This window comes from Cydia splendana, chromosome 7, assembly GCF_910591565.1.
Source record: "Cydia splendana chromosome 7, ilCydSple1.2, whole genome shotgun sequence".
NCBI lineage: Eukaryota > Metazoa > Arthropoda > Insecta > Lepidoptera > Tortricidae > Cydia > Cydia splendana.
Genome location: NC_085966.1, coordinates 15,762,741 through 15,776,390, shown reverse-complemented (window position 1 = coordinate 15,776,390; position 13,650 = coordinate 15,762,741). Strand labels below are relative to the sequence as shown.

Here is a 13,650-nt window from a genome sequence, read left to right as displayed (position 1 = left end):
AAATTATGATTTATCCCTTTCTTACAAATACATAAGTCATCATGACAGATAAGGACAAACGATTATTAGCTACGCCCGACTCTTTTAGTATGAGGGCGCCGAAGGCGCCCGGCTTTGCAACGCGTACATCGTGCCTCGTACGTCGGGCTACGCCCGACTCTTTTAGTATGAGGGCGCCGAAGGCGCCCGGCTTTGGAACGCGTACATCGTGCCTCGTACGTCGGGCTACGCCCGACTCTTTTAGTATGAGGGCGCCGAAGGCGCCCGGCTTTGGACCGCGTGGAGCGCGCCACGAACGTCGGGCTACGCCCGACTCTTTTAGTACGAGGGCGCCGAAGGCGCCCGGCTTTGTAACGCGTACATCGTGCTTCGTACATCGGGCTACGCCCGACTCTTTTAGAATGAGGGCGCCGAAGGCGCCCAGCTTTGGAACGCGTACATCGTGCCTCGTACGTCGGGCTATGCCCAACTCTTTTAGTATGAGGGCGCCGAAGGCGCCCGGCTTTGGAACGCGTACAGCGAGCCTCGTACGTCGGGCTACGCTCGACTATTTTAGTATGAGGGCGCTGAGGGCGCCCGGCTTTGGAACGCGTACATCATGCCTCGTACGTCGGGCTTCGCCAGACTCTTATACCTGTTCACGTTATAAAATATTGCAGGTCATTAAAAAACACCATGTATATAGCGGCCAAACAAATTTCTTTTGAACAATCCTTCTTGTATCGCCGTAGTCGCGTAACACGCGGATACATAGAATCCAGAGCGATTGTAGATTCGTAGTTCGAATTACCTACCAGATAAATTAATGTTTTATCGGGTGCATGCAAGCAAAGCCGGGTGCAAAAGCTAACAATATGTATATATTTGATATGTGCTAATTGAGCTCTTTCAAAAGATATACAACACGTCATAATTACATATTTTTATTTTTTTGGTTCGTGACTTTATGACCTCTAGAGGGCGCCGTGTTCATTATTTTGTGACTTCATATAGCCTATAACCAGAGGACGATTAAGACGATTCGAATGACACGTCGTTTGTCAAATTTCAATGAGTACTTTAGAAGTTATGAGGGAACAGATGAACATACATACATACATACATACCCACATACATACCGGTCAAAATCATAACCCTCCTTTTGCATTGCCGTAGTCGGGTAAAAATGAACCATAAAATCTACCTCTCAGAATCATGCTGCCGAGATACCGGCTGCTTACCGAAACAACGATTAGGTCGAAATGTGTAGTTGCAGAGTTGATCTTGCCGATATAGACACTGGTAAAATATTAAATACTGTCTACGAAGATACGGATTACATAAAGGCTGATGTAATATTATTCAGAACCTACGAGTACGATTAATTTCCATACCAAAAGTTTAGTAATTCCTTCAGCCTTTGTCTCACGATTGGGAACTTACCCTAGTTTAACTAAAAAAAACTTACTCTTACAATTCTAGGCTAACTACGACATTGTCCTTTGTAATAAAAAAAGTGTTAATATTTTTTCGCAGTGTAATAAAATAAACGAGACAGAAGTTTAGGCAGACAATAACAATGAGAGTTAACATTTGACCGTTCGTTAGCTCCACAAAAGATGAGTGTGCAGAACGGCTCTGCGTAGCTGCGTAGAAATACAAAATATTTGGGTTATTCGAAATACTTCCGGAATTCCGGAATCGAGTCCAAATATGATGGAATTTTGGGGTATTTTCTGAAATATTCGACATGTTACGTCATTCGGAATTAAAACCTGTCCCGTTCCGCGGATCTTCCCATACATTTCGGATCCGTCGTGCAAACCCTATATGTGACACGCTCTTATGGCTCTACATATAAGATCCTGTCAGATATCTTTGCGGCCTTTGTTGTGTAACATATCATTGCAGGTGACTGTACATAAGCGTATTTTGCCTAAAGGGGCCCACTCCGCCCACTGATTACAAGTCCGCCGGACGATATCGGCCTGCGAACAGGTAATCTGTGGGCCCCTAAAGGTTCGGCCGGTTCGGCGTCTGTTCCGCGCCTTTATGCGCCGCACCAGAATTAACGGCCATACTTGATATGATATATTATGACAAGAACACCTAAGTGGAATTTAGCTGCTGTCAGCTGATACGTACGTTAAAATTACACATTCGTCATGAGAATTGAGAAGATTCTTTGTAAAGATAGAGCATAGCTTTTAGTTTCATCTTCATCAGCTTAGAAGCAAAATTTCGAATAAACCCTACCATTAGTCAGTCGTTATTTTGACTAAAAGTCTTATAGGGGTAGGTGTATTGGGTATCAATGCATTCAGTATGATGTCCTGAGCACAAATATACGAGATGACAAGCGCGAACACTGTGACGTCATAAAATCGGCGGTACAAAAAAAAAATGTTCTTTGTTTTAAAGATACCATGTGAATCAAATGAAAGGGCTTTGTGATTAGATTACAGATATAAAACACACTATAAAATGAGTCTAGAGTCCGACTAAGCTATCTATCAGTGTTGGCCGAACGTTAATGCAATTGACCATTAAAAATTAACCATTGAAAAGGTTAATTGCCATTAACCATTAACCATTGAAGGGAAATTAATTATCAATTGCATTGATCATCAATTTGCATTAATATTAATTTATTTCGAACCACTAACAATTAAAAAGAATTAATGGTTATTGCTTTACAAACCATTAAAAATTAAATCAATTTTGAATGAAAATTAAAAATGTGATTGATAATTAACAATTAACAAGAATAAACATACGTCGCCATACGTTTTAAGAGCTATACCGCATAATGTATGGGACCGTATAGCGACAGCGGCATTTATTCTTATACATTACGTTAATTTAAGAAATAATCCTTACGGTATATACGGTATATAGATATACAGTAATTCTCTTTATTAACTTATAAGTTATAGTAGGCTCCAGGGATACTTTTAACAAGTTACAGTAAACTAGACTTATATGGACCGGGATATGAACCGTGATAAGTGGTAAGCACAGTTCATATCCCGGTCGATATAAGTCTAGTGAAATTAACCGTGAATCATTCAAAACTGTTAAGTTACAGTAAATATTTGGTATTTTGATGTTTTAGTAGGACTAGTTTCTGCACGCGGCTTTGTCCTTCTCCAAGCCTCAAACTACCTACATAGCAAATTCCATCTGAATCGGTTCGGCGATGAAACGAAGCGTGAGGAGGAAACAGAGAGAGTTACTATCGCATTTAATAACATGTCATTTTTAGCCAAACAAAGAGGCAGACTGCCCTTCTAAGATCCTATTAAGAAACCTGAACAAAATAAATCTTACTAGTTAATGGAATTTTATATATCTCTACTACAACGAGGTACTTACATCGACCCCTAATCGAAAAACTTGTGTAACTTGTATAAGGTATACAATTATACCTTAATACGTTTAAATATGCTATCTTAGATTCCTTTAAAACTCCTAAGTGAAATTTAGGTTTAGTTAATTTAGTTTAAGTTTAATTTAGTTTAAGTTAAAGCTTTGTATCTGCACCTGATCTAAGCAAACTTTTTCATTACATATTTGTTATATTTATAAGGCATGACGTCACTAACTTAGCACATAATTTTGACCTGTTTAAATAAGTAGGTACCTACAATGTACATCAAATAATTATCAGTTTCCCTTTTTTGTGCCAACCATTGCATAATTTTGTTGTAATCCGTGGATAATGTCGTTGGTTATGCATTAAGTTAATTTTAATTCTACTACTAAATGTAACACTGTATTGTATAGCTGTTTGTTATCCCTAAAATGAATAAAAAAAAAAAAAAAATCCAATTTCTCATAACGACTGGAGAAACTTGTGTGGAACTACTGATTCTCATCCATATTTTTATTATTCACCCGATGGTACAAGAACCAACTGTTTACGTCACGTACCTAGTCATTACGTCATAAATTACAACAACCGAATACCTTTGACCTGTTGCTGCTGCTGATTCAGATTGGTGGAAATTAGGGTTTACCATGTAAATATTAAGTATTGAGTCTTGGATTTTATTATTTTCTTCGGTTTTACCCTGTATGTATCTTATGTGAAACTTAAATATTTAGGTAGGTACTCACTTCGCTGCCATTCCTTAATAATTTTTTGTTCGTTATAATCTCGTTTAGCATTTTGTTTTGAAGTGATCTGAAACAAATCGAATTATTTTTAAAATTATGTTACTATCTGCAAATAATACGTAATTTTGAACACACCTGAAGTGACTAAAGCTTATTACTTTAGTAGTATAAATACCTAGATAAATACCTAGTAGTATAAACACCTTAATTTGTAAGTACGCGCAAGTGCAATTACGGCCATATTGAGAAAATAATAATGCTTAGTGCGTATCATTTCCAAAACATTGCTAAGTAAGTAGCTGCTTTTGTTGCAGAATGTAATTGCTAACAAAAATTGTATTCAAATAAAAAATCTCGTATGTAAATTAAATACAAATGGAATACATGTTCCCAAAATACCTCGAAATAAATTGAGTCTAATTGATAATCTTTATGAATATCTTTTTAATTTGAACTGACGGGCCGTCGGACATGAGCCGGTTATAGAAAAGCCAACTGTGATTCCAGCTAGCTTTGGGTTCGATTTCAATTATGTCGACATACCTATTGATACGCTTTGTGGCATAACGAGTGTACATGTTTCAGAAATGAATTACGGAACTGAGAAAAATACTTACAAAGTTCCAAGGTATCCGTTTGTTGATGTGCGACTTTTGCATTATATGGGTGGGAAAGTGAAGAACCCATATTTTTGGCTGTAATCAAATTAAATAATATTAGGAAAAATGCTCTAAACTAACCAAGACTTTTTATACCGTCATGTGGTTAATAAGCGCCTGGTCCACCTGGTGGCAGCAAATACTTACCACAAAAAAGAATTTTTTTTTAATACAGTTGCTCAAAAAGTGCTACTTTTCGTAGCTGTTTAGCGTTCGCAAAGTTGGTTTTTGCGAACTAGTGCTTTTTACTTTTCTAGCTTTTTTAAATTTAATTCTGACCGTAATCGATACGTCCACACCAAAGAGTTTGGATGTTCAAAAACTTTATATAATTTTTATTTTGCCATTAAACATTAATTACGTACAAAAAGTATTGTTACAAGATATCAAGTAAATATTTATTAGTTATTATATAAATAAAACGTTATATAATACGATTTTTCACTAAAAACCTTTTTTATTATTTGGCTGAATGGAACTATCACTGCCACGTTGGCTGTCGTTAACAGAAAAAAATAAAAAATATAACCGGCGCCCGTCATTTAAAATTTAGTTGCATCAAAATAATTAACTTACCTAAATTGCAACTGTAAGAGTGTTTTTGTATGAAATGAATTAATGTGATTAATTTTGCAATGTAAATCAACGCTGACCGTAGTTTATAGTGCTGTATAATATACAATATCATTCAAGTTCAAGGGAAAATTCGTAACTGTAAGTGTAACTCATGTAACCAATATTTGTTTACTTTTGATTTATTTGCAAATGGATTAAAAAACGTCGTTCAATGTACGTGTGGAAGTGTTATTATTTACCTACTTGTCCCGTGTCTTTTATTCGCCTACGGCTCATAAAAGACATCTCGGGACTCGTAAGTAATAATAACACACTTTCCACACTTGCATTGAAATGTAGTTACTATTGTAATTTAAATGTAGCGCTGATTGATTGACTACGTTTATTGAATGAGTTTTACTGAATACGTTTTAATTTCAAGCCCATATCAGAATTTCTTTTAAAATGCTTAACCAACGTGATTTAGCAAACTCCCAGAGTGACTTGAAAAAGTTTGAATAGATTGCTCTCTGAGGTGAGTTTTAATTATAAATTAAAAGCCTAGTTCCAAGAATATTAATGTACCTAAATAAGTAGCGGTGTATTTATCTCTTATGTAGCCACAGAAAGATATAAAAAAATTAAGACTATTTGGTTATTGTATATTAATAACAATTAGGTTTAGGTGTTTGGATATTTGTTTATTATTTAGGTAGCTTTACCCCTGTGGCAAAATGAAGTCTGTCCCTTGCTTCGTTGTCTAACTGTTTCTGTATGTCGTCCTTATCATCACTAAGTGTGTTTGCTCGTGGGCTCATTTGGTCCCGCGTGGTGCCTGGTAACAGAAATCAACCATTAGGTAAGTAAGTAATTCAGATAAAAGTTTAATCCGTATAAAATCAGAATATTAAAAGTATTCATTACAGTGACCCGTTTGCTCGGCTGATACGGTGGCTGAATGCCTGACACCAATGACGATCTTGTCAAAGGCGACCATATACACCGTGTTTTTTTTGATTTCCGTTATTTTCAAGGGTGCATTCCTGAGCTTAAATCAAGTAACTTTCTCAAAGACACCGATATTCGAATTAACTCCATTTCGGAGATAATCAATAATTTATTTTTTTCCTATAAGGCCTCTACAAGCATGTACACTTGCCTTAGGGCCGGTTTACATATTGATTAGTGTTTAGAATGAGTTCATACATTTGCTACTAAACTTAAGGACAATCTCGGTGGATCGATGTTCGAAATGACATTGATATGTCACAGATTTCAATTGTTTGGTTGAGTTAAATGTAATGCCCGTGTTACAACAACGCTACATGCTACATTTAATTACTTTTTAAACTTAAATATTTTTTTTTTTAAAAGCAAAAAAATATTTTTTTTTTGAAAATTAACTATGCCATTTAGTTCTCTTGTACTTAACCATACCCCGAAGTTAACGGAATTCAATAAAAACACGGTGTATAATACTTATACTATCAACATGACAAAGGAATCATTTTCAGCAGTCGAAACGCTTAAGTATACCTACTTCACTAAAAGAAAATAATTGTCCGCGAAGACAAAACTTTTTCATCGCTATTCCCCTCACTGTTCGCTGGCGGCCGAACAATGAACATCTGCTATAATTCAAGAGGGCCCAAATAAAATCTACTTAATACTTCACTTATTTTTATGCTCAGCCCACTGGATAACGTAAATACGTTATTTGAACATAATTTATTCATTGTACACAAAATCATGACTACTACATTAATAAAAATTGCAATTAAGTTTTGCATATCGTGTCCCAGAAAGGTTTGAATTATACAACGAATTCTAATGGCATATTATTTATATCGAAATATGGAAAAACTGAGAGATTATATAAGATACAAGATATTTAAAATCATTCAAATATTCTATTCTAAAGAGGTACATGACGACTTTTACCAGATTAAGAATATCATGTTTCTCTGAAATAAAAAAGCTCGCTCCTATCCTGAAAACACATCAGGGTTCCTAGCCAAGGTGACAATCGCTTGCGATACGAAAACGAAACGCTTTGTGTCTTTATTATCACTCTTCCAAATTAGCGAGACTGTGACAGTTGCGTTTCATTCACGGAGCGTAAACGATTGTCACCTTGGCTAGGCACCCAGATGTGCTATATTTGTTGACACTTTCATCTACTACAGTTATTAGAGAACGTTAATACGTTACGATTTGAAGAGACGTGGAAAATAACTTGAGATGTTCAATACACATTAAATTATTTAGATACCTAGTAAGGCCCAAGGCGTCGTAAGTTATCATATTCATAAAATGCCTTCGTGGCATTTTTATTTATATATTTTATAAGGTACCTACTTTTTATTACAGGTTAATTAGTTCTGGTTATTTTAACGTATGACTGTGCAGCATGTGGGCACTAACTCCTTTAAATGTAAGTACTTGTAATACTAATTAATAATGTTATCTATGCGGTCTTGAAATAAACATATTGAAATCAATTTCATTGCCTCTAGCATTGTCACTAGACCTTTGAATACGAATCTCGAATACTTGTTCCAGATTTGTTAAGTATACCTTTTAGGCTAGATCGATGTGTGTAAGATTATTCTCAACGTCTAATTTTTAATAAAACTCTGTAAGTTCAGATGGGGTAAAAAGACCACTGCGGCAAGACAATAAAGACTTGTAGGGAAACCTCATACTGTTCCTCTTGCCCCGAGCTAAATAAACTACACTCGGGTGCAAAGAAATCGGACCACCCCAGCATTTTCAACATTTTTTCAATTTGTGTAAAAACTGTAACCTCGATCATGATAATTTAAATACCACGTGGTAGATAATTTTCTGCCCTATCAAATGACATCAATATTCAGGGGTGGGGATGGATATTGTGCAAAATATGGGCCTGGAAATCACCCCCCTCCAACTGCCTCATTAGCGCATGCACTAATTGACCACTTATCATTAGGTATAAAAACAGTCATTATCATTGTTTATGCATCATTCGTGATTGGTACGTCTTCCTGAACACTACTCTCATCGCCTGAACCTGGAAAAACTGGAGAAAAATGGATACTACCTCGACTGAAGCCGGCCAAGCAGTTGCCCTATTGCAGGGAGGGCTTAGTCAACGTGCAGTGGCTCGACAACTCAACCTATCGAAGTCATCGGTTCAACGTGTCTTCCAGAGATTCCGCGTAGATCAGACGTTATCCAGAAGACCCGGAACTGGCAGAACTCGCATCACTTCTGAGAGAGATGACCGTTTCATCGTTCTTACCTCGCTACGAAATCGTCGACTGAATGCCGTTCAGCTTCAGCAGAAGCTCCTAGAGACCAGGAATGTGTCTATCAGCCGATGGACAGTTAGAAGACGACTGAAGGAGAAGGAATTGACAGCTCACAGAGCTGCAAATGGCCCAAAACTCACCCCAATACATCGTGGACAACGACACGTCTTCGCTCGCGAACATGAAGAATGGACCCTTCAGCAATGGAGTTCCGTACTTTTTTCCGACGAGTGCAGGATAACTTTGTCTGGCAATGACGGACGGGTACGAGTCTACCGAAGACCTGGGGAGCGGTTCTCTCAATGCTGCATCGAGGAACGTGTTGCTTATGGTGGGGGGTCAATCATGGTCTGGGCTGGTATTTCTTTGGAAGCGAAGACGGACATTGTGTTCATCACAGGGCCAGGTACCAGACCGAATTCAGGCGGTTTGACTGCACGTCGGTACGTGGAGGAAATCCTGGCTGATCATGTGGTCCCATTTGCGGGTTATATCGGCGATGAGTTCATCCTCATGCAAGATAACGCTCGGCCGCATACAGCTCGGATCACTAAGGAGTACTTGGAGGAGGTCGGCATCAGAGTCATGGAGTGGCCAGCCCGCAGTCCTGACCTAAACCCGATCGAGCACATTTGGGACGAGCTGAAAAGAAGAATCCGGGCCAGAAATCCCGCCCCTGAATCCTTACTGGAGCTAAAGACTGCGATCGAAGAAGAATGGGCGGGCATCCCTCAAGACACTGTAAAAAAATTCATAAGATCAATGAAAAACCGAATGACTGCATGTCGTAGGGCTAGAGGAGGTAATATACGGTATTAAAATGCTGAAAATTGTTTTAATTTTTACTTGATATCTTTAGAATCGCAGTTTTCCCATTATGCATAAGTTTCACTCCAGTATGCATTTTTAGGGTGACAAAGTTCTTAGCCCTGAAAGCCTGAAAATATTGGAAGTAAACCTGTGAAAAGCACATCAATTTATAGAGGAAAAGCAAACCTTTCATTAGGTATATAATATGTCACAGTAGCACATACAGTTTTTACAGAAATTGAAAAAATGATAAAAATGCTGGGGTGGTCCGATTTCTTTGCACCCGAGTGTATGTTTCTCATACCCCACATGACTACACATCGGTAACTCGTGGCATTTAGTTAGGTAGCACTTAAAAGATTAGTTCCTTTTTTTAGTGGTTTCTTTTTCTCGACTCGTATAGGAAGAACATTGTCACATCACTAGTCTGTTAGAAACTCTCAAGTGCTACCTAAGTGCCACGAGTTACCGATATGTGCTCATCACTAATCTTTTAAGTGCTACCTAAATGCCACGAGTTACCGATGTGTACACATGACCTTATATCACTTTAACACAAATACAAGCTGAATAAACTATTAAACAACAAACTCCCGATGTTTATTTTTCCGAACTGCGAACCGTTTGTGAAGTGAGCACGAAGTGAATGAGTGCAGGGAATGAATTGCATTGAGATTTTAGAAGTTTAAATTAGCACGTTGTTTTCTGTGCATCGTTGAGCGAGATTAATAGTCAGTGAAAACTAATATGATTATTACGGTTCTGCAAATGAATGAGAGAATTTTGGAAATGTATTTGCATTGGAATAGTTCCAAACATCTTTATGTTGTAATTGTATAATGTAAATGTAATTAAATTTAAATGTGGTCGGGAGCCGACGGGCTACCAGGGTATTACTGGCAAATATCCAGACTAAGTAATATAAGTATGTCGATTTGACTGTTTGTTCAATAAACTACAGTACTGTTATTTTGAATTGATAAAAAGGAACTCATTAAAAAACTAGCCAATACGTATAACACTTTACGTCGCTAAATGTGTGGACCATGTTTGACGACCGGTCTGGTCTAGTGGATAGTGACCCTGTCTGCTAAGCCGATTGTCCTGGGTTCGAATCCCAGTAAGGGCATTTATTTGTGTGATGAACACTAATATTTGTTCCTGAGTCATGGTTGTTTTCTATGTATATAAGTATGTATTTATCTATACAAGTATGTATATCGTCGCCTAGTACCCATAGTACAAGCTTTGCTTAGTTTGGGGCTAGGTTTGATCTGTGTAAGATGTCCCCTAATATTTATTTAATATTTATTTATTATGTATCCTCAACGGACACGAAACGTGACCTATCTTTTTATCTTTTGGTTTTAGTCTTTCGGTTGACCTGTGTGCTGAAAGCGAAAACTTCCAAGCTCTTATATAATTATATTCGTATTTGATGACAATTTTATCATAAATAAAATTGTTATCAGTCCCCTCCAAAGAATAGGGTTTCATATTTTTTTTATTTTGGGTGGTAAAAAACAAACAGGAGAAATATTAAAATAAATGCAGTAAGTACTTAATAGGACGAGAGAATTGAAGTTCAGATTATATTTTTGCTACTAAGTATCTAATTAAAAAACTGCTCAGTTAGCTTTATAATATATTTATGGCTCGACAGGTTGATTATTGTTTGGTAGGTACTTTAAGTCGGCAAGAATTACTATTGTCTTAAATGCAATGCCGCTTTTGGACTTTAAAATTTTATGTTTTATAAATAAGTTGTAATAAATGATTCACAGAACACATACTTAATAGACAAATGCGATTACGAAAATTATAATACTCGGATAGATTGATTCTGAATTTCATCTGTTTCATATCAGGTTTTTTATTTATTACGTGTTGAGACTATAAATTGAATATTTACGCAAAACTTGAAATGTTCAGGCACATCTTTTTGAATTGCAATTAAGTTCATCGTGCTATGTAAATTAATTATATAAACACTCACCGAAACCTTGAATCATGATTATAAACAAGAATATAAAGCATAGCGCACTGAATTTCACATAAAACACCATGCAATAAAGAGATGATAAAGCATTTACTTGTAATAAAATATCGGTAATTATAGTAATTGTTAAAGTAATCTCAAAATTGACATTGAAAGAAAGGTCGATGACAATGACATCACCGCCGCATAGAGTCCGTCTATGGCTGACTTTGTACCGACTTTAACAAACCAAACTGTAAATTTTTATTTTTATTTTATTTATGAAGACACCTGTACGGATATGATGGTCGTTCTTGTCTACGTAACAGCGTGATCTATTCTTTTTGGCGTGATAAAACGGAGTCCGTCACTTTCAATCCCGCAGTGTTGAAAAGTGACAGTTTGTTTATCACGTGGATAATACGACGTCTGCACATACTTGGGTCTAACTAGCCTTAAGGCATTAATAATTTGTACAAAACAGTATATTACAATGTACGTGTTTATTGAATTATTTATTTTATAGCTATAACCACTCGCTTTTGTCAACTGTAGATGCCAGCTGTCACCCTTATTTTATCATAATAATAGAGGTCACTTAAAAATATCAATCATGTGAGTGGTTAAACGAGCAATTCTTGTATCTAAGACTTTTAAACGAGCAATTCTTGTTTATTTAAGAATAATAATAAGAAATGCTTATTAGCACAAAAAAACATTTAGAACATAAATATTTGTGCCATAAGGTCTTCACTTCACTCAGCTTCTTGTCATTGTCACGTTGTGTATCCTAGGACACACAACGTGACGCAGATTTTCAGTGACGCCTGGCCCCTATTTCACCACGGTGACACTTGCGACAATTGTCGACATCACTGTTACTGATGTCACAGGCCTTCATAGGCTACGGTAACCGCTTACCATCGGACGGGCGGTGTGCTTGTTTGTCACCAACATTTTAATTTAAAAAAAAACTCCATCTTTATCATATCTGTCAAGAATTACCGAAAGTTCTTTTAAATCTTGTGACAATTGTCATCATCATCATCATAAACTTCGCAAGAGAAATACCTGTTTTTTGCCGATATAATAAAGTTTTTTTAAATAATACAATGTGTTATGATGGTATCACTGATGTTCATACTATACTAAGACATTCTAGTTTGTCTATTACACATGTTCTATGTTGGTCTATTATCTCATGTCTCGGTCTTAGAATGTTCTCTTAATTAAAGTCGTTACATTATATCTAAAAGTCTATTTATTCATATCACTACATGGTGTCAGAAGTGATGAAGAACTAAATAAAGTCATTTAAAATGTCAGACGAAGTCGTCCCAGCGAAAATAAAAGGAAAACATGGAATCCTTGGGTGCGCTCCTATGTGCACGACCGGCAATATGGCGGAGAACTATAAAAAATGGGTCCAGTCATTTAAATTATATCTCCGTGCGTCATCATTGGACGAGGAGTCGGAGACGCGCAAAGTCGCGTTATTTCTACATCTAATTGGCGAACGCGGCGTCGAGATTTTTAATTCATTCGAAAAGGATGAAGAAAAAATCAAATACGACGACCTATTAAAATTGTTCAAGGATTATTTCATTCCAAAGACTAATTTGACATATGAATGTCACATTTTTTTCACCTACAAGCAAGGCGAAGAAGAAACCCTGGAGGAGTTTGTGACTAACCTAAGGGCAAAAAGTCAAACTTGTAAATTCTCAACCTTACAAGATACACTGATCAAGTCGATGTTTATATGTAATATGAACAGTAAGTATAACTATGTGCAGGAAAAATTACTTATTCAAGACGAGTTGACTCTAGATGCAGCACTGCAAGTAGCAAAGGGCCTAGTTGCAGCCAAGAAACATGTACAAACAATGCAAGAGCCAAGCGTTTTGTATATGAACAAGTCAAGGTCACGAACACCAGCAAAATATACATCTTTAAGTCAACGGCCACAGCGTTCACATTCACAACAAAGTCAGCACAGGTCACAACAGGCAAGTGAGCAATGGCAAGTACAGTCAGGTCAACAACGTCAGCCGTTGTGCGGTAAATGTGGTCAAGTTCATAGATACAAGTGTCCAGCTGCTACAGTAGAATGCCTGAATTGCCACAAAATAGGTCACTACAAAAGAATGTGTAGAGCAGGCAATCAAGTACACTATGTTGAAACAATGGAAGAACCAGAGGTTGGTACCACACCATCGGATTTCTTCATAGGACACATCAGGGCAAGCACAGAATC

The 13,650-nt window shown here is 36.9% G+C and overlaps 1 protein-coding gene across 1 annotated transcript in view; it reads right to left on the bottom strand.

Annotated features, from left to right (window-relative positions):
- LOC134792390 (carbonic anhydrase 1-like) overlaps window positions 1–11,552 on the bottom strand; it is a 66,612-nt gene extending 55,060 nt beyond the window's left edge. The window contains exons 1-4 of the mRNA XM_063763682.1: window positions 11,412–11,552; window positions 6,035–6,147; window positions 4,716–4,793; window positions 4,099–4,165 (exon numbers count right to left, since the gene is read on the bottom strand). Of these exons, the coding sequence (XP_063619752.1) occupies window positions 4,099–4,165; window positions 4,716–4,793; window positions 6,035–6,147; window positions 11,412–11,481 (328 nt within the window). The 5' untranslated portion in view covers window positions 11,482–11,552. The remainder of the gene's footprint in view (window positions 1–4,098; window positions 4,166–4,715; window positions 4,794–6,034; window positions 6,148–11,411) is intronic.
- Between the last annotated feature and the right edge of the window lie 2,098 nt (window positions 11,553–13,650).